Source organism: Dasypus novemcinctus, chromosome 17 (assembly GCF_030445035.2).
Source record: "Dasypus novemcinctus isolate mDasNov1 chromosome 17, mDasNov1.1.hap2, whole genome shotgun sequence".
Classification (NCBI taxonomy): domain Eukaryota; kingdom Metazoa; phylum Chordata; class Mammalia; order Cingulata; family Dasypodidae; genus Dasypus; species Dasypus novemcinctus.
In genome coordinates, this window is record NC_080689.1 from 57,466,959 (window position 1) to 57,489,643 (window position 22,685).

Below are 22,685 nucleotides of genomic sequence, written 5' to 3' on the forward strand. Positions count from 1 at the left end.
CTTGTAATTATCTTTTTTTAACTTATGGAAAAATACATACAACATAACTATTGCCATCCCAAACTCTTCCAAGCCTACCATTCACAGGGGGATCAATCACATTCACAATGTTGCAGTTCCCTCACTACTATCCACTACTAGAACTTTCCCTTCACCTTAAACAGAAACCCTACAGCAGCGGTCCATGAGCTTGAACTGAAATTTAAAAAAAAAAAAAAATTATTCTTGTGGGAACGTGTTGGTGCAGGTGTGATACATTAAATAACACACAGTATAGTGTGGACCTTGCAAGGGGTCCTTGGTTTTCACCTGACTTGCAAAGGGATCTGTGGAACAAAAAAGGTTAAGAACCCCTGCCCTACGCTAATTTTGCAGTAACTCCCCATTGCCTGTGCCTTTCATCCCTCACAGTCTGCACTATTTCAGTCTCTGGAAATTTGCACATTGATATTTTTTGTGGTTACCATGGAGCTTAAATTTAACCTTCTAAATCCACATCAATCTCATTTGCTTTGATACCAACTTAACTTCAAGAATATACAAATACTAAGTTCCTAAACCCTTTCTGTTCCACCGTTAGAGTTCTTGTCACAAATTACATGCGTATATGTTAAGTCCAAAACCACTTTTTAAAAAAATGTCCTTTTTTTAGATTTAATTTCTTTCTCTCCCCTTGCCCCCCCCCCCAATTTGTCTGCTATCTGTGTCCATTCGCTGTGTGGTCTTCTGTGACCACTTCTTATCAGTGGCACCAGGAATCTGTGTTTCTTTTCGTTGCGTCATCTTGTTGTGTCAGCTCTCCGTGTGTGTGGCACCATTCTTGGGCAGGCTATACTTTTTTTCGTGCTGAGTGGCTCTCCTTACGGGGCGCACTCCTTGCACATGGGGCTCCCCTACACGGGGGACACCCCTGCGTGGCAGGGCATGGCACTCCTTGTGCGAATCAGCACTGCACATGGGCCGGCTCCAAACAGGTCAAGGAGGCCCAGGGTTTGAACCGCGGACCTCCCATATGGTAGGTGGACGCCCTATCCATTGGGCCAAGTCCACTTCCCCAAAACCACTTATACGTCATTACATTTTGTGTATTTATCTAGTAGATCCTGGAGGAAATAAAAAGTGGAGTTACAAACCACTAGTATTTATATTTACCTACATCATTACCTTTACCAGAGATCTTTATTTCTTTGTGGTTTCAGTCAATTTTCTAGTGTCCTTTCCAAGCTGCACAACTCCCTCAGCTTTTGTTGCTCTGGGAATGTCTTAATCCTACAATCATTTTTTAAAGACAATTTTGTTGGATATAAAATTCATAGTTGGCAATTTTCTATTTCAACATCTCTTTTTTCCAGCATCTTAAATGTCTTCCCACTGCCTCCGTACGTCCATGGTTTTCTAGGAGAAACTAGCACTTACTCTTATTGAGGCTCCCTTGTATATGCCACATTTCTTCACTTGCGGCTTTCAGAATTCTCTACTTTGCCATTTAACAGTTTGATTGTAACATGGCACAGTGGGGGTTTATTTGGGTTTATGCTGTTTGGAGTTTGATGAGCATCTTGGATGTGTATATTCATGTCTTTTGTTAAATTTGGGAGTTTTCAGTCATTATGCCTTTGCATATTCTCTCTACTCCTTTCTCCTCCTCCTTCCAGAACTCCCATGATGCAAATATTGGTACATATGATGGTGTTCCACAGGTTCAGGATGATACATTATTCTTCATTCATTCACTTTTCTTCTCAGACTGGATGATTTCAATTGTCCTAACAGTCTTTCTGTACCTCCAATCTGCAGTTAAGCAAATTTTTAATTTGCTACTGTGGTCTTCAGCTCTGATTCCTTTTCATAATTTCCATCTCTCCACTGGTTTTCTTTTTGTGTCCATCTTGATGTTTTCCTGATTTCCTTTAGTTTTTTGGTCCACATTTTCCTTTAGCTTTTGAAAATATTTAGGACCATTTTTTAAAAGCCATTGTCTGGAATTTCCCAAGCCATGCTTCCGGTTTCCTTGTATATTTTGTAAGCTTTTGTTGAAACCTGGACATTTTGATTATTTTAAGGTGTTTTCACTGGAATTTAGACTCTGAGGTAGCTGTTCCTTACACTTGTATCCACCTAGCGTTATGACAGAGCTTTCCTTGAATGATGCTAGGAGCTGACCAACCCCGCCCCCCCGCCCCAAAAAAAAAAAAAGGGAAAAAACCCCTTTCCCAGTCTTTGCAGAATGATCTATGCAAGTGCTCTCCCCTTCAGGGTTTATCCATATCATACAAAGAGTCTTCAGAGCACATCTCCAGGCCAAAGCATAGGGGCCTCCCAGGTCCTTTCTGCATATGCATCCTCTTGGGTTTGTGCCTTTGGCCCTAGGAATTTCTCCATTTACAGGGATATGAATGCCCCCTCTTCCCTAAATAAATGGTTTCCCCAAGATCCAGGCATAGCAGTGTATGTCCTACAGCCAGCAATTCCTTGCCCTGGGCAGTCAGCTGATTGCTCTCCCACAGCGTTTGGTGTGCCACTTTCTACATGCAGGGCAAGTTCTGGGAAAGTGAATCCCTCAGGCTACCCACCACCAGACGAACTGGGTTGGTCATACACATTCCCAATAGTACACGCATCAAGATTCTGCTCCCTCTGGAATCGGGACTTAGGTTCCGCAAGGAGAGCTCCATCCAGCTCAGCTCCAAACTGACAAGGGATGGGGAAGGAGTCAGCAGGGCACCACAAGATCCTATCGTATGGAGCCACTTTTTGACTGAGCACTCACCCTCTTATAAGCAGTTCTTTAACTGTTTTCTTGAGCTCTGGGAAAGATGTTTCTGCCAGTTCTTACTGGATATTCAAAGGTTCTGTGGGCGGGTGGAGCCCAAAAGCAACTCACTCTGCCATCTTGACTGGGATGCTATAATACCTGGTTTGTGTATTTTTCGTTTATGTAACTCAAAATGTTTTTTCTAAATAATTCAAACACATTAGGTAATCCTATCAATTTTATTGTCTTTTAAAAAATCATTCCCAGAGCTTTTCAACCTACCCTAATGTGGACTGTTCACTCTCTGGTTCAGTCATTTCTGGCTCACCCTGCACCATTTTGGAGATTCCCTTCTCCTCTCTCATTAGACCCTCTGCTTCCTAATCCCATATCCTCTTTTCTGATTTATGAACTTTCACAGTGGGAGGACATCCTCCAGTAGTTTCCAAAAGAGGGAGGCCCTGCATACTTGAAAATGTCTTTACCATCAAGTTTAACAGTTTGTGGAGAATTCTAGATTAGAAATGGTTGTCCCTCAGACTTACAAAGGCAATGCTCTATTACCTTCTAGTTTCCAACTCTGCAACTCAGAAATCTGGTGGCATTATTACTCTTTGTGAGATGCCTTCTCTCCTCTGGAAATGGGAAATGTCTTTGTTTTATTTTGAAATTTCATGACAATACACCTTAGTCCAGATTATTTTACAGGTATGTAAAAGATATTTGATATACTGTGCGTTTGTGTCCAGACAATCTCAGTAAAGCAAGTATCACAAGAAAACAAGTCACACTAATTTTTTGGTTTCCCAGTGCAGAGGAAAATTATGACTAAACTATACAGTAATCTATTAAGTATGCAATAGCATCATATCTTTTTTTAAAAAAATGTACATACTGTAATTAAATTGTGAGCACATGATGTTGGAAAGATGGTATAGACAAACTTGCTCAATTGCAGGGTTGCCACAAACCTTCAAATTGTAAAAAAAAAAAAAAAAAAAATAGAAACACGTAACATCTTGCAAAGCTCAAAAAAGCAAGCACAATGTACACGCCTGTATATACACTATATATTTTTTTGGTTACAAGGTATTTTCTTCAATTGTCTTTGAGGACTACCCTCCCTTCCTTTTCTTTCTGGAACTCCTAGAATTTGTGTCAAATCTCCTAAACTATATCTCGATTTAATTTCCACGAACTCTTTTATGTATTATCCAATTTTCATTTCAATATATTATATCCATAACAATAATAACTGGCTTTTTTGTTCTTAAAGCTTTTACTGGTCTTGCCTAAACTATTTCTTCCAACCTGGTTTTTGGGGTTTGCTTTCATCTCTATATTCCATATTAGAGGTTTTCCTTAAATGCCTAGTGATCTTTGCCTTTCTGCTTCTGTAAAAAGGAATATCTGTGTACATGGTGGGTCTGTAAACAATGGGCTACACTCTGGGTCATGTGTGAGGACCACTTCTTTGAGGGGATCATATTTCTTAGAGAAGGTTCTTAAAATTTCTTGCCTGAAGGGTATATATATATACATATCTGACTTCCAGGAAGTCAGATCAGGGAAGAAATATAGAAGTGTCAACATGCAAGTAAGTATATTTTCACTTAATTTCATGACAAAGGTCTGCCCTCCCCTCCCCCATCATTCCCCACCCCAACTCTCCTTGTTTCCCAGCCTAGAGATTCTATCTTTTTCACTCTCCTCAATCTCCTACTAGTTACAGGAGAGACATCTGTCCAGGTGAATAGAATAGAGAAGGAAATATAGTATTGTTTCTTAAGCAGACTTTAAACTGATTTTCTTGTTTTTAGCTTCACCATGATCCCCACTTCCAGAATTATCTTGTGCCACCAATTTCTGAGCCTTTCAGGGATTTTGCATTTATTAACAGGTTGTTCCTCCCCTTCCCAAAGCTGTTAACTTAGAATTCATTTTCTCTCCTGTCTACTAAGTCTGTTTAACCACTCAATTTATCAAATTTATCTGCTGTCTTCTTTGCTGTTTACTTTGTCCTGAGGTTCAAAATCTTTTCTTTTTAATCCATTTAGTTTTACTGAGGTTGGAAGAAGAAGCAATACACCAACATTAATTCCATTGCCAATCATTTGCAAATTTTATCTGTATGTTAAGTACTGAAAGTTTTGAATAAATCTTTTTTTTTTTTTTTTAAAGATACAGGGGATTGAACCTAGAACCTCAACCTCACCCACTGAGCTACATCTGCTCCCCAGGGGTACACAATCTTTTAAAATAACTTTCCCCACATCTTTGCTGTTTTAACTGCAAAAGTTTCAGGGTATGTGTATTTTAGCTTGGGAGTCAGAATAAAAGAACTCAATGAAGCCAAAGTTATGGGCATGATCACTGTTTAGAAAAGCTGGTTTGAAACACAAACATTAATTTTCTCTATTCATGGACTATACCTCTCAAAAATACAAGGCAAGGCAATTTATCAGAAATATTGGAAAACCAACTCAAAGCCTAGTTTATGTCTTCAGGGTAGATATGATTATCGACCCTAAGAATTACCTACATCATTTCTACATATAAATATCTATTTTAATTTTCTTCCACTGATAAGTGATGAACTTGCAATTTTTAAGTTACCTCTTGTAGTTACTAAATGCAGTACATCCCTTTATGCCACTCCAGGCCAAGAGTTTTGTTTTGTTCCCCTTCTTCTTTCCATCTTTTGAGAACTAACTGCTACCTACAGTGCCACTACCAACCCTTTCTCATGTCACACACAACCAAATACCAGCCCACAAGAGTCTATCAGTGATTTTTGACAAGGATGAAGCAGTAACAGAATGGATACGAACACTTGTAGCAGTACCACTTCAGAGTCTCAAGTATCAAGCCTATCTAATTATTTCAAGAAGACCTAGCCTATTCTTTATAATATATAGTAGAGCACCACCCTCGCTCGGTTTTGAAACAAATTGCAAAGATAGCATTGCCCTGCAAAGAAGGAAGATACTTAGAGGATAATATGAACTTCTACTGAAATGTCAAAGTAGCCACTTCATCTTTGTATAACATACAAAGAACGCAACCTGGAGTTTACCTGTGTGGTTTAAATAAAATTTGAGGGGCAAAGGGGAAGAAGGGAAACTTTCCAATGTAAGTGTCTAGTCATGACTGACTGACAAATTTAATAACTTATCTCTTTGTTATCTAGACTTTCCAGTATTACTTGCAGTTAAAAATCCCTATAACCTATCAAATGAGCTAATGTCTTTGCTTTAGGGGCAGAAGCAGAGAGGAGAAACTGAGTAGCTGTGTTCCTGTCAGAGGCAGTGGGTGGTGGCAAATATCTGGGTCCACTGAATAAAGGACAGTAACCCAGAAGCTATACTGTTGCCAAATTTCCACGTAGAGTTATTTTATTGGGCTCTCTATAACTGTAGTCATTAGCTGAGAACATAAAGAGTTATTAGCTGAGAACATAAAGACTACCCATAAGTAGCTTGGAAATAGCAGGTGACGTTAGGATGGACAGAGACTCCCAATTTCTGTTTTCCCCAGGAAGCCTAGCTGAAATTTATGAACTCATATTTCCCACAGAAGTATTTTCAAACATGTTTAACTTTAAATGAACTTTAAGAATATATGTTTTATAATTTGAGGAATTAACAATAAATTATTAGTATCAAATTTTGTGGTATTTTATCCAAGAGTCACCAAGAGTATCAAGGTTTGAGAACAATAAATTATCATTTCCAAAAGTTGGAAACAAGTCAGGTGTCTATCAACCGATGAATGGATACACAAACTGGTATCCATCCAAAATGATGGATTATGCAGCTATTAAAAAGTTGTAAAGCATATGACAACATGGATGAACCTGGAGGACATTATGTTGAGTAAAGCAAATCAGACACAAAAGGACAAATACTATATGAGTGCATTACTATGAATCCAATATATTGTGTAATACATTGTATGATTCCACTTATACAAAATGTAAATATAAATCAATTTATATATAAAAAAGAAAATTAGGTGGTATCACTTCTTACAAACCTTCAAAAACATGACAAAGTACTGAACACCTCACAGAAAAAAACTAATTATTAAAAAGTACAGCAAAGCACACATTTCAAAACTCTGAATATGGAGCAATTTGGCAAAATCAAATATAAGGCAAAATATCTATAAGGAATACTCTAAAGTAGTTTTCAAAAAATCTTCTAAAATCAACTAGTCAAAAACCAACTCTTTTGAACTTACAGCACAGAATTCTTCAAAGGATATTCTTCCATCTCCATCCTTATCTGCATTTATTATGGTTTTGTCTACAATTTGCTGTAACTGTGTATCTTTCAGATTGTTCCCCACCATCATCTTCAGCACCTGGAAGAGTTCCCCATTGGAAATATAGCCATCTTTATCCATGTCATAGATACGGAAAGCAACTAAAAAAAAAAAGAGTAAGGAAAATCAATAGCAATTATAAGGTAATCACAAATGAATACTTTCAATGAGACCAAGAAGAAACAACCGCCCCCCCTCCCCCAAAAAAAAACAGTGAATTGCCAAACATCTAGAATTATGACTATGAGGATAGCTCCTTCCTAACACAGAAGTCACTAGTCACTCTTAGAGGCAATTTAATACAGTTGGTTAAGAGTATGGGCTATGTCTACACATGCCTCTTCTGTAACTTTTACTGAACTTGTAGTTGAGACTGGGATTGGTGTATACACAGGAAACTTCAATCTCAGGACTGGCCATGTGCCAGCCAGGCCCTGAGCCTCAGCAAAGTTGTAACTCCTACTCTCCGGTTTGTTCGACTTGCACAGGTCAGCTAATAGGAAGGTGAAGACAGTCAACCAACACACACCAGGGAAACCGAGAGTGCCTTCAACTCCAACCAGTAGAATTGCATCCATCAGTCATGTAGGATCTAAGCCCCCTCTCAATATAGAGGTGGAACATACATCACCAACACAGGGTCCACGGGACGGAGGAATAAAATATGGATTAGAGTGAACTTACTGGTATTCTACTATAGAACTATTTTGACTAGTAATGGAAGAAACTGTTAACAAGGATCCGGAAAAGTGGCCAAGGTAGTTGTTGAGGGGAGGGAGAGGGAAATAGAGATGAGATATGGGGGTATTTTAGGGATCTGGAGTTGTCCTAAATGATACTGCAGGGACAGATGCTGGATATTATATATCCTGCCATAACCCACTGAATGGACTGGGGGAGAAAATAAACTACAGTGTAAACTATTATTCATACAGTGCAGCAGTGCTCCAAAATGTATTCACCAAATGTAATGAATGGGCCACAAAGATGAAAGAGGTTGTTGATGTGGGAGGAATGGGTGGGCGGGAAGTGGGAGCCTCATATTTTTTAATGTAACATTTTTCGTGATTTATCTCTTTATTTAAAAAAGACAATTTATTATTTTAAAATGAATACATTTTACCAATCTCTTCCATTTAACTGAAGAGTTGATTCCATTCACATTTAAAGGTACTACTGGTAATACAGAAACTTCTGTCAAAAAAAAAAAAAAAGTATGGGCTATGGAATCAAGGCTGCCTAGACCAAGTACTGTAGCTTAGGGTGATTTATTTAACCTTGTTACACTTCAGTTTGTACATCTATAAAATAAATTTTAACCTCTCAGATTCTTTTTGGGAATTAAATGAGATAACACATGTGAAGGAATTCAAAGAAATGCCTGATACACAACAAAAGCTCTATAACAGTTTAAAAAAAATTTTTTTTGAATTTTTTTTTTTTTTAGGAGAAACCAGAGATTGAACCCAGGACCTCATACATGTGAAGCAGGTGCTCAACCACTGAGCTATATCTGCTCTTCAAAACATAATTTTTATTACTACTAGCCTCAATTATATCAAAAGTTTTATCTGCATGGGAAACGGATATGGCTCAACCAACTGGGCTCCCCTCTACCATATAGGAGGTCCAGGGTTCAATGTCCAGGGCTTCCTGGTGATGGCAAGCTGGCCCACGCGGCGAGTTGGCTCATGCAGGAATGCCACCCTGCGTGGGAAAGCCACCCTGCACAGGAGTGCCAGCCGATGCAGACAGCTGGCACAGCAAGATGACGCAACAAGACAGACAGAAGAGAGAAAATAAGAAGATGTAGCAAAACAGGGGAGCTGAGGTGGCGCAAGAGAGTAATCGCCTCTTTCCCACTCCAGAAGGTCCCAGGGTCAGTTCCCAGAGCCACCTAATGAGAATACAAGCAGACACAGAAGAACACACAGCGAATGGACAGAGAGAGCAGATAACAGGGGGAATGGGGTGAGGAGAAATAAATATAACTTAAAAAAAAAAAAGTTTATCTGCAGAGGATGTTTGCATATTTTCTGTGCCTCAGAGAACTTTTACTGAATAAATAATATCTCTGTAGTTAAGAGTTTAATTGTTTAAAAAGGCATTAGAGGTTCACTATAAGAGAGGCTGCCTATGTAAAATAAATATTGGACTTTCAGCTAACTATTTCTAAAACAGGCAATGTGTGTTAAAAGTTAATCTAATCACACCAGAACATTTCTCCCTATTTTTATTTAAAAAAAAATATCTTATTCGAGTTACATGTGCAGTTCACTGGCTCTTTTCAGATGAAGGAAATTCTATTTTGTTTCTATCCAGCTAATAACAACAGTGACACATTATTTTAAAACATTAGTTGCAAATAAATGCCCTGAAAGGATTTTTCACCAGCATGTAAAATTTCTGTTATGTCTACTAAGGATATAGAATAAAAGACATCTTCTAGAATATTTTTTTAAAAGATTATAATGGAGAATGGGGGGGGGGGTGGGCGAGATTTTTAAAAAAGATGAACTTATTGAAGAAAAATACTTACACCTCAACTTTTGTTCCTTATCTCCTTTGACACTGAATTGAGAGACTCCCTCAATGAATTCTAAATAAAAAGAGTAGAAAATGTTTATAAATCAAAAGTTTCAATCTCTCACACAGAAAATGTATGTTTACCTTACATACTCCCAAAATGTTTATTTTGTTGTTGCAAAAGAAAATATTACTAGCAGTGTTAGTAAAAACTGAGAATGTTAAAGTTTAAACCTCAATTAGCAAGGTTTTCTTCATATTTTTTAATTTGAACTTTTCAGTTTGTGTTCTCCAAGGTCAAATATTTATTAAGTTCTATAGAGCTTAATGCTCAAAAAACTTCCCATAAGTTTTTAAACTCTTTCTTTAGGAATATGACTACAAAAAGTGGTTTTAAAAAAACACAAATTGCCTTATTGGAACAAAAACAATTTTGGATTTCTGGTTCCAAAACCTTTTGGAATTATTTAAATAAAATGTTGAAGTTTCATGAGAAATGATTCTTCTTCATTGCCTGCTAAACACTAAATCATCACACCAAACCAAAACAACAATTCTGTTCATTTCCAAGTAAAATGAAATGCTTAAAGTATAGAACCAAATATAAAATTATGGATCATGTTAATATTAGCAAAAGCCTTACTGAGCAACTTTGTAAAATCCAGATTAACTAAAATAAAATTAATCATTTTGTATGGTAATGTGCACATCCTTACTACCCCAATTCATTTTTTATTGCTGACTTAGTCTGGGTCTTATTATTTTTAAAAAGTTCCCCCTCCCTCAAGACAGTTTCTAACACTATAAGTTGCCCTAAAGTGAAATGAATTTTCTAAAACCAAAGAAAATACCAAATCCAAGTATTTTTTAAAAAAAAGATTACCCTAAAGGACAACCTGATCATTTATGAGCCAAAGAGTAAAGGATTTAAGCTCATTAAGGTTCACATACCACAGATTTTGAAGTTTATTAACATAATTCATTACCATAAAATATCCAAGAATATAAAGACGAAAAATTAAACTCTTCGGACATTTTCATAACAGAGCTGTAAGACTACTTAATTATCTAAATTTATGATTTAAAAAAAGATAATTACTTTCTTACCTTTAAAGTCTACTTCTCCATTTCCATCAGTGTCGAATATATCTATTACTCGCTGCACTAAAGGATTCTGTTGTAACTCTGGCAGAGACATGAACTCTTCCACACTCAAAGAACCAGAATTGTCCAAATCAAGCTTCTTAAATCTCTTTCCTAGCCTTTTAATTTCATCAGCATCAACTAAAAACAAACAAGAAACCAGCAAGATTTACAAAATGATTTTATGGAGGCAGTAGTAAAAAAATAAAATAAAAAATTTAATAGAAACAGTTATTCAGTAGTTTAATTTCCAATTTGATTTTAAAAGTATGATCTACTGTTGATTAATTTCTTATAACCACAGAGAAAGTACACCACAATTTTAGGGGGGAATTATTCTTTTGTCTGAATGCACCTGCCGTAACATATAACCAACTGTATGCTGAGTTCAAAATTTTACAGGATTGACAATGTTAAGCCCATTACGGAGCTCATGTGGATTTCCTCCAGGTAAATTCAGTCGCCATTCTGCATAAAAACACCTTTCTTTTTACTTTAAAATTTTTAATTTACTTTATTTCTTTCTAATAGTTCATGGTTCAGAATTTTAACATGGCTTACATGGTTCAAAATTCAAAAGGTTTTCAAATATCAGTATCTCTCCCAACCCGATCATCCATCAGATATCCAAATTCTCTCCTTGGAGACAATTTTGCCAGTTTCTTGAATATTCTTTTCTAAAGATTTATTTTATTTATTTATTTAAACCCCCCCCCCCCCCCGTTGTCTGTTCTCTGTGTCTATTTGTTGCGTCTTGTTTCTTTGTCCGCGGCCGGTGCCATTCCTTGCACTCTCTTACATGCCGGGCGGCTCGCCTTATGGGCGCACGCCCTGCGCGTGGGGCTCCCCTACGCGGGGGACACCTCTGCATAGCCAGGCACTCTCTGCGCGCATCAGCACTGCGCGTGGGCCAGCTCCACACAGGTCAAGGAGGCCCATGGTTTGAACCTTGGACCTCCCATGTGGTAGACGGACGCCCTATCCAGTGGGCCAAGTCCGCTTCCCTTGAAAGAGGTTTAAATCATTTTCTTTAAATCATTTTGCTCATTCCTTAAAATATTAGATTAATTCACTTAAATAATCTCGATTATGGCTTAATAGAAATAATACTTACAAATGTAAAAAAATTAAATCAGTATGAAACCAACTTTTAAGAAAATTAACAAGTTAAATGTTACAGTACTAATGAGAAGATAGTATTATGACCCATAATATTAGTCTTAGACTGCAAAATGTTATGACAGTTTAAATATGCCATCCCCATTGTGAGAACTTAAAAATTAAGTATATATTTTTAAAATATAAACATATTACATTAAAATGGAATAAGAGCTATAATTATCAGCACTGAGAAAGTATAGATTGTACAGCTACAAAATATTGCTATGAGTTAGTTTATAAGCAATTGGTAAAAAGAGGAGTGATGTCAGCCCGGCAGGGAAATTTCACAGCAATTTTTCCCCCAGTATGTTTTGAAGGGATCAGGGGTATAGTTTCCTCAAATTAAAGACAAAATCTAATAATACATGAAAATATCTTTTTAAAAAGCCGAAAACAAGAAGTGCCTTTAAGAGAAAAAATAAAAGCATGGTTACTGGCTTTAAGAACCACTAAGCAGACCAACATTATTTTATCTGGTAAAAACTAAGGGTGCAAATGGAGCTACAAAAACTACTTCTCTTGTTTTAAGCCCCATCCCCCAAAAAACAAAATTAATAAAGGTGAGTATGCCCTGATACACTACTTTTTACAAAACTAATTTCCACTACTAAAGTGAAGTGAATGCCCTCAACTATATTTCAAAATAGGAAGCTCCTTAAGTGACCGTCTCTGGTGCTGATTACTAATGCCAGAGGTAACCAGTGCTAGTATTTTAAAGATTACTGTTTGTTAATACTGTTATAAAGCTGTATAATTTGAGACATCTACCCTATTCACATTTTTCCTGGATGTGACTGTGCATGCAGCATGTGAGGTTTTCCAGGAATGCAAATATTGTGTTACAGCAGAAATAACTTTATGCTCTTACATACCTTGCATATAACAGGTATTCAAGTAAATGTTTTAAGTGAATATGAATTCAAAGATTTAGAACTTATTTATCAAAATGCTACCAATATTCAAAATAAAAATCAGACACCAGTGAGCAAACATTTACAAGAGTTTCTCAAAGAAACCTTCTCCATGCTTGCTTTAATTTTACATATAAACCAAGGATTAACCATTTTCTCCTAACAATCTTTAATTTTGCCTTAGTTTACAACCACAGACAAGAAAAAGAGATGGGAGATCTCGAACAAAACAGACCGCCAAGCTAGATTAGGAGTGGAAAGGAAAGATGATGTCTCCACAAACAGTACATGGACAAGAAGTGAGGATCATGTCATTTAGACATGATTATTCATTAATAGAAAAAGGAAAGGCAGAAATGTGTGCCATATTTGTAGAAATTATCTATTAGATTCTATTTAGTGAAGCTGGGACATGTACACTAGTTTAGAAGGTGGTCCATTATAAAACTGAAATTGAGGTGCTTGAAGGACTACATTTCAGAAAATCCCACAATCCAGCAGATTTCCACAGTCTTGATGAATAAGGAACATTAAGAATATTGTGAAATAAAGATGAATTATAAATCATGAAATATACTTAGTTCAAGGCATACTTTAGATAGCCAACAATAATCTTTCTAAAAGGCAAATTCAAATTGCTAGCTCCTGTAATTAAAATTTCTACTGGCTTCTTAGTAAAAACAGAATATAAGTCTAAAGCCCTTGACAATATTTAGCCTCAATTTAAATTTCCATGTTCTCTCTTTCCCCATTTCCCCATTTCCTTTACTTTAGCTACAGCATTCTTGATACAATTCTGCTACAGTATGTAATTTCATGCTTCCATTTCCTTACAATTCCTCTTGAAAGCCCTTCCCTGAACTCTCCATTTTTGAAACTCCTATCAATTTTTCTCTCAACAGATTCTTTAGGAGAAATTGGGCCCTTGCCTGGTGTCAACAGTAAAACTACTATGATAACCAAAAAACTATTTCATTTTATCCATAGTTACTGTCAACTGAGTTCTTATGGCAGATACTTAACAAATCTAGCTTCTTTTTGGGTACAGAGATTAGAGTTTGGAGTGATTAAGTGATTGACAAGTCAATGGATAGGAGCAAAAATGATGTACTCTCTTTCCAGGCCTAGTCTATAAAAACCTTCCACTTGTGATCCTCCATGTTCTCTCCTTTTGCTGATTTGCCAGTGACCTTGGAAACAAAGTTTTAATAAGGTAGACAAGATAGAAGGAGCCAAGGTTCCTTAATTATGCCTTGGAGAACAGCTACTTGGCAACCAGAAAAACCTATTTTAACCTTTACCAGAACTTAAACTATCAGGCTTGATTCATTCAACATTTTCAGGTAAGTATTTGTTTTGGCAGTTAGATTATCTTAATACAGTTCAACATTGGCCTCTCAGTTTTCCACCCAAATCTATCTAAAATGGAGTTCTGATATGAAAAAATTTAAAAACCCTGGCTAGACAGTGAATCCCACTACTATTTAATTAATACCTACTATGTATATCAGCCACTAGACTAAGACCTGAGAATACAAAGATAAGCAAAGACATGGCCTCTAGAAGTCTAGAGTAAATTATTCTACTAAGATCCTGCAGCTACACCACTAATCCTATCTCTAGTTAGGGTCCCTTAACTTTTCTTTTGCTATGCTTCATTCTTTCCCTTTACAAGGCCTCTCCTGAGTCAGGCAGGGCTGGTGCAAAGTTAAGTAACCTTTTGTTTTATTAAATAGTTCAGATGAGAGGTGGTAGCATACGTCTAAGAGTAAATGTGGGGTAAGAGAGGACTTTCAGGAGAGTACACAAGGATGGATATAAAACATGTAATATTACACCATAAACATATAGGGGACGACAGACTGATAATGTAAACCATAATGTAAAACATAGGATAACTAAAAATTTAGAAAACTGTGTGTCCTAAAGTATGCACCACAATGTAAGCACAGATGTCACCTTGTTTGAAAGCTATTGTCTCAGAGTCTGTGCATCACTTTAAGTAAATATGATATGAATAAGTTAAAAGAATATCGCTGTGGAAGGGAAAAGGTTTAATGGTAGATGTGGGGGAGTACTGTATATTGTATATATGAATTACTGTGGTCTAAGGTTCTTGTGAAGAGAAGTTCAATAAATAGGGAAAAAAAAAATAGGATGTAGAATTTTTCCAAGTCAACAAGTATTCTATAGCTAACCTTTAAACCCATCGCTATATGCCATTTTACTAGTAAGGGACCCTGACATTACACTGGACTTCAATTTTCAGGAAGTTTTGGATCACAGAGTGGTTCAACAATGGCAGCGGAGGAATACTGGTATAGGACACTATTGACAGGTGATATATGGCTGACAGCGAGCTGTACAGGGCATATGTCCAGGGTGCATGGTAATGTTTGGATATACTCATAGTGGCAACAATTAAAAACTACAGCTGGGGGGGGTACTGAGTTCCTGGCTGGGGGTGCTCTGTCGTGGTCCCTAGGGGAACAGCGGCAGTCCCCCAGGTGCAACGGTAAGGACCAGGAAGGAATGAGGTTCCAACAGTGAGAGCATGATACTAATGACTATGCTTGTGAGCCTATAAGCCTGAAATAAGAACAAGGCCTAGAGCAGCACTGTGCCTGGGAGTTTCCTCCTGACAGCCCTCATGTTACTCAAATGTGGCCAGTCTCGAAGCCAAACTTAGCATGTAGATGCAGTGCATTCCCCCCAGCGCGGGAAATGACACCCGGGGATGAGCCTCCCTGGCACCGAGGGATCACTACCAAATACCAGCTGAAGATGAAACTAGAAAATGACCTTGAATTAAAGGTTCAATGTGGATCAGCAGACTATCCCTGTCTACATATAATAACATAATTTTAAAATGCTGTTTGATCTAATATAAGGGGGAAATGGAAAGCAGAAATGAGTTTATATGGCTACTAGTCTCTAAAAAAGAGTCTGGAGGCTGTCAGAAGGATTGCCCTTATGCACAACTGAGCAGAGTCTAAGAGACACATAAAGTAGATACAATCCCAGGTATTGGTTTCTTTGAGGGCTAAAGAGACCCACGGGTTCTATGGTCATGGCAGACGGGGTTCACTGCCATGTCAGATGGCTCTTCTTTGGAGCTGGTGTTTCTACGTGATGGAACTGGACTCAGATGGGATCTCTTTTCATAAGACTTTCATCCTACTTTACTGGAATTGTAGTTGGTGTTGGGGTTTAAGATATATTTAGGGGATTTGAATCTCTGGACTGACAATAGGATAGCCAAAGCCCTGAGCATCAACAGACTCCAGCTCCTACAATCTGATTTATTGGACTCACCTCACTCAGCTGAGATAGAGTTGAAGAAGGACAACCACTACACCATGGAGCCTAGAGTGCCTACAACTGAAAGCAGGAGGATTGCATCCAGTATCCATGTGGAATCTGAGCCTCCTCCTGACATAGAGGTGCAACGGACACAACCAATCCAAGGCCCACAGAGAAAAGGTGGCAGTGGAGTAGGAAAAGTGGACATGGTGGCTGATGGATATGGGGAGTGGCAGGAAGAGATGAGATGTGGCGGTGCCTTTGGGACTTGGGAGTTGCCCTGGATGGTGCTTCAGGGGCAATTGCTGGGCACTGTAAATCCTCCCAGGGCCCACTGGATGGAATGTGGGAGAGTATGGGCCATGATGTGGACCATTGACCATGAGGTGCAGAGATGCCCAGAGATGTACTTGCCGGGTGCAATGGATGTGTCATGATGAGGGGAGTGAGTGTTGCTGGGGGGGGGGGAGTAGTGGGGTGGGGGTGGTGGGGCCGAATGGGACCTCATATATATGTGTGTATTTTTTAATGTAACATTTTTACAAAATCAATTAAATAAATAAATAAATAAATAAAAAAGAGTCCCTCATTCTTACTGTATTCAAACGTTCCTTTTATTTGGCAAGACAAAAACTTCTGTAAGAGCTAAAAACTAGAAAAATGATTTTAAGAGCATGAACAAAAGTCTTTCAAGGCAATTGAGCCAGTTCAGTATTAGAATGATTATGCCATTTTAAAAATCAAAACTACCCCTCCAAAAATTTTAATTTTAAGAAAAGCTAAAACAAAACACTATTTTCTCAATACAACCTGAAATATTCGTATATTCTATCTCAATAAAAAAGAGAAGCAATATATCTAAAATAGAGCAAATCCATCAACAGGGAATATTTCAGTATATTCACAGAACTTCACATAGCATCAGTTAAATTCTTTTTTAAAGATTTCATTTATTTTTACCCACCTCCCCTTGTTTGTGCTGACCGTCTGCTCTCTGTATCTGCTTGTCTTTCTTTTTTAGGAGGAACTGGGAACCAAACCCAGGACCTCCTAGGTGGTAGGCAGATACCTAAATGCTTGAACTACATCTGCTTCCCAGCATCAGTTAAATTTTGAAGATAGATTCCAACTGATGGCAACAACGTTCATCAAAGTATTTTTCCTACTACATAGAATCATACTCCCTTAAAACATATGGACTAGTTAAAACAAAAAACAAAAGCCCCTCACCCTCTTGACTCAAAGACACTCTTTCTTCATATATGCTCTGCCAAGTTGCAACTCATGTTATTTTCCCATTTTGGGGGGGATAGCTTTGGGAAGACAACTTTATTTTGCCCCCCCCCCTTTTAATGTAGGAGAAATATACTACCACTCAACCTCTTCTGTAATTGGCAGCCCCTGAGAACTCCTATTTTAATGTATCATGTTATGGATATGATTCCTCCTCCTAAAAGAATTAGGAACAGACATTTCCACATGCAAAGGACTCTCTTTTTTAATAGCCGAAAATGACTGCATATTCAATTTACATTACATAATATAGAAGTATTAAAATAGAACAAAAATCTTAAAAAGTCATATATATATATTGTTCTCTAAAACTTAAGACAGAAAAAACATATTTTCTTAGAGCCTATAAAATATAGTTATTAATAAAGAACAGATAGACTGCTTATTTAGAAAATAAAACTGTTGAGACCTTCTATAATTCAATGCAAAGAGTAGTCCCAGGGATAAATGTGAAATTTAGGTGGTAACTCATGTTACCAAGTGACTTTACCAATTTTATTAATGTTACCACATAAAATGATTAAGAATTTGCTTCTAGAGAGCTGGTACTATCACAATTACAATAAATATTTTTAACTGGACATACAGTAACATAATCCAAATTAGTATATATTGTTTATATTATAGTAATATAACCCTAACAGATAGAAGGTTGCATAGTCATTCATCACCCTTTCAGATAAAGCATAATCATTTTCCTTTATTATATTTATGTATTTTTTTTCTCATTTAGAAAAAAAGGAACTTAAGAAATTCTAATGTAGTAGAGGAAAAGACTTAGGTCTCTGGCTCTTACGGCACTGTTATTACTACAAATATACACCAAGCTGCTACTCTGTGAGAGTTAAAAGTAAAAATAACTTCGAGAAATCTCAGCTCTTCCAGGTGATTTTGAGGTTTCTCAGAATCAAAAGAACAATAAGCAGACTGGCAATAAAACAAACTTTTTCTCAAAGTTTAGCCAATTCCCAGTAATTTTGAGTAGTAAAAACAGCAACAGGACAGTTACTCTTTCAGGAAATTATTTTAATAGCCACTTTATAAATTTCTGATTTATTATTCTATTAATGACTTAAGAACAAGGACAAAACGAAGCAAGACTTTCTAAATTCTCCAACAGTATTTTGAAAACAAAAGAACTAAGATTCAATGTGAAATCCTGGAGAATCCTGGAAAAGAAAAAACACTTTTCATCAAATTTCACCACTTTTCCCTCTAAGCTATGGAGTTTAAAACTCTTATACTGATGTCCAATCTGGGACAGCTCTTTGGTCTTTCCCTTATCTTTCATGACCTTGAAACTTTTGATCCAGTCAAGCATTTGTAGAATGTCCCTCTATTTGGGCTTGTCTGATAGTTTCTCATGATTAGAATGAAGTTAAGGCTTTGGGGCAAAAATGCCAGAGACATGAGGTGTCTCTCAGTACATCGTATCAGAAGGTTCATAATATCTACGTATATTATTTACCAGCCATGTTAACAATGGTTACCTTGTCAAAGCAGTGTCTGCCACATTTCTCCAGTGTAAATCTACTTCCCTGTAGTTAAGAAACACTGTAGAAGGAGATATTTTGAGATAATGCAAATATCCTATTTCTCCTCAAACTTCCACTGGCTAATTTCAGCATCCTTCAGTGGGTCTGGTTTGCAACATTTATATTACTGTGATTTTTGCCTCTTGCTCCATCTTTCCTTTTAGGTTAACTGGAATGCTTCTGTAAAGAAAAACATCCCTTCTCTCAACTTATTTATGCAATTATTTCTATCAGCAGGGACTTAAAGATACTGTAGGTTAAAACCCCAAATGATCATTCTTCCATTTTTGGTCTTTAGGTACTTCCCTCTTCAGGTTGGCTCCTTGTGTAGCCTTTTAACAATCCAATTCTAACAAAAATAAGAAAGAAAGAAAGGGGAAGGAAGGGGGAAAAGATAAAAAGAAAAGATTAAAAAAATCAATCCCCATTCTTTTTGAAACACTTATTTAATTCTGGCACCACAAGATGTTCCAGATTCACCCTGACTTTACAAAATATGTCTGAGTATCCCTTCGAAATACCTTTTGTATGGGAGGAAATTCAGAACTGCATTAGAGAATGAAAAGTATTAGGAAATATTACTCCAATATGGCACCTCAGAATCTACCTTTTAGAGATATTTTGCAATGAGTCAACAGACACCACAAATAACCTATAGAAAAGTAAGAACTGTTTAACTCCTGTAGAGACCACAAGAAAAAAACTTTCTAACACTGTCAACAGAAGTTACTGAAGAGTTTTCTGATATACAGGTTAATATAAAAGTTTTAAAGTCTTTTATAAAAATCAGTGCCTACAAAGGCAATGAATATATTTTCGCCTTAACATGAATGAGCAATAAAACCACCAGGGGGAGCAGTATAGATAATCACAGCTAAAACCTTTATAAGCAGCTTCAAAAACCCTGTTTTATAAGGATTTTGCATATAGTCCACAGCTTAATTTTGACATCTTGCACAGAATAGTTTGACAACAAGGAAAAGAAAACCTATATGAGAGATCTGAGATAATATATCATGAAATAAATATGGACAAAGTCACATACATGTTATTTTTTTCTTAAAAAAAATTTTCAACCACTTAAAAGACGTAGGTTTTAGAAGTAAATTAATTTTAGAATGCTGACAATGTGTTTGGTGTTTCTACATTATAATTCATATACTTTAAAACTGATGCAGTAATTGTCAAATAGGCAAAACCGAGACACTGCCACTAAATAAAATACTTGTTAAAAAAATTAAAAATTTAGAGAAACTAACATCCAAAAAATGCAATACGCATACAGTTCTATAGGGTTTTGACATACATATACACTCATATCAGCACCACTACAACCAAGATAAAGAACATTCCCATCACCCCAATAAATTCCCTTTGGTCCCTCTGTAACTAAATTTTGCCTAGAATTTCACACAGAAAGGATCGTTTTGTACACAAATGCTTTCCTTCCTCTTGAAAAGGACTGGAATTGTTGGGTCAGCGTAAACATATGTTTAACTTTCATTGACGGCCAAGGTTTCCAAAGTGGTGTAAAATTTTACGCTCCCATAGGCAATATGTAGAAATTTCAAGAGATCTGTATCCTTGCCAAAATACAGTCGTCAGTCTTTAAGTTTAGCTATTTTATTGGGTAGCAGTAGTTTGTGATTACAGTGTTTTCTAAACTACATTTCTTTGAGAACTAATGATGTCAAACATCTTTTCATGTGATTACTGGTCATCCATGTATCTTCTTTTTTTAATTTATTGCCCCCTTCCCCCGTTGTTTGCAATCACTGTGTGCACTCTGTGTCCATATGCTGTGTGCTTTCTGTGTCCACTTGTCTTCTCTTTAGGAGGCACCAGAAACCACACATGGGACCTCTCATATGGGAGAGAGGTGCTCATTCACTTAAGCCACCTCAGCTCCCAACTTTACTGTCTCCTCACTGTCTTTTCTCTGTATCTCCTTGTTGTGCCATCTTGTTGTGTCAGCTCAACAAGGTGCACTGGCACCTGCCCGTCACCCCAGCTCACTGTCTTCTCATCTTCTCCAAGATGCACCAGGAACTAAACTTGGGACCTCACGTGTGGTAGGCAGGAACCCAAATGCTTGAGCCACATTCACTTCCCAGTATAACTTCCTTTTGAAGTTACTCTTCAGATCCTTTTCCCTTAAAAAACTGGACTGTCTTAAAGAGATGTAAAGTTTTTCCTTTTTTTATTTGGTTATTTTATATTTTTTTGAAGAAGCTTAGATTATATAAATGTTACACAAAAAATATAGGGGATCCCCACATGCCCCGCTCCCTAGCCCACCCAAAGTTTCTCACATCAACAACATTCTTCATTAGTGTGGTATATTTGCCACAATTGATGAACTTATCTTGGAGCACTGCCAATAAGTGATGATTATTGTTTACATTGTAGTTTATACTCTGTCCTGCACATTTTTGCAAGTTATTATAAGATATACAATGGCCTGTACCTGTCATTGTAATGTCATTCAGGATAAATCCCAAGTCCCAAAAATGTCGCCAAATTACACCTATTTTTCCCTCTTCCTCTCCTCAGAACCTCCAGTGGCCACTGCTTCCACATCCATGATAAATATTCCTCCACTGCCAGGATCACACCAACTCTATAGTAAAACAACTGTAAGTCTACTCTAGTCCATTCTCCAATCCTGAGGATTCGGTGATGGTGATGCCTACTCCACCTCTGAGAGGAGGCTTAGAGTCCATGAGGCAGATAAATGGACTTTATTGCTTACAGTTGCAGACTCTCTTCCTTGAGATGGCCGTTGTCAGACATCATCTCCTTGTTAGTTGTCCTGGGTGAATAGATGCTGCCAAGTCTGTTGCGATTCAGTCCCCAACTGGCACATGGAGCCCAAAGATTTAAGTCTCTTGGACATACAACTATCAACTCTACTACTAACTATAGGTTCCAAAAGAGGGCCATGTGTAGGGAGCCATGTGTAGGGAAAAGGCAACTGAGTCCAACTCTATCACACTGAGGAGCATAAATTCCAAAGTAGGGCCCACCGGCAGGGCACCAAACTCCAGAGCTGTCTCCCTGCCTATAGTGTCTGGATGTTTCCAGCAACGTCAGGAGACCTGTTATTCGAGTTATTATTTACTTTGGCAGTCAATGAGTTCCTGCTGAGACATGCCTAAGCGTAACCTCTGAAATGACTTCCTGGCTCACTTTAAAGTCTTTTAGCCATATAAACTCATTTGTCTTTACCCTTCCCCCTTTTGGTCAAGGTTTTTTTCAAGTTGCACTGCTCGCTGGTTCTTGGTAGTAATCCCTTGGTGCCAAGGAGGCTCATCTCCGGGAGTCATGTCCCACACTGGAGGAAAGGTATTGCATTTATATATGCTGAGTTTTGGCTTAGAGAGAGGCCACATTTGAGCAACAAGGAGACTCTCAGGAGGTAATGCTTAGCATACTCTAATACTAGGCTAAGTTTTAATTTCAAAAGTAAAGGTTCGTAAGTACAGTCATCAAAATTAAGGGCGTGTCAATGGTCTATTCCTTGTTCAGTAGTTACTGCCACGGTACTCAGGGGATTGCCATTAGAGAATGTGGCAGGGCTCTCCAGTATGGGAATTCGCTATTTCTTTGGTTATTGAGTGGATATTCACCCACTGTGACAATGCCCATAAACACCTGAACACATTCATATACCTTATAGGTATGCCCCAGGTGAATCTTCTCCCATGCATCCCCCATTTCTGACACTCTGCA

At 37.5% G+C, this 22,685-nt stretch overlaps 1 protein-coding gene and 1 non-coding gene across 2 annotated transcripts in view; both read right to left on the bottom strand.

Annotated features, from left to right (window-relative positions):
• The window catches only part of LOC131273981 (calcineurin subunit B type 1), a 159,654-nt gene that overhangs the window by 4,082 nt on the left and 132,887 nt on the right, over positions 1–22,685 (bottom strand). The window contains exons 4-6 of the mRNA XM_071208879.1: positions 10,715–10,891; positions 9,621–9,680; positions 6,998–7,182 (exon numbers count right to left, since the gene is read on the bottom strand). Coding sequence (XP_071064980.1) covers positions 6,998–7,182; positions 9,621–9,680; positions 10,715–10,891 — 422 coding nt within the window. The remainder of the gene's footprint in view (positions 1–6,997; positions 7,183–9,620; positions 9,681–10,714; positions 10,892–22,685) is intronic.
• LOC111759595 (small nucleolar RNA U109) lies at positions 17,476–17,610 on the bottom strand. Its single transcript, XR_002793527.1, has one exon. It is a non-coding gene; the product is annotated as a small nucleolar RNA U109 (small nucleolar RNA).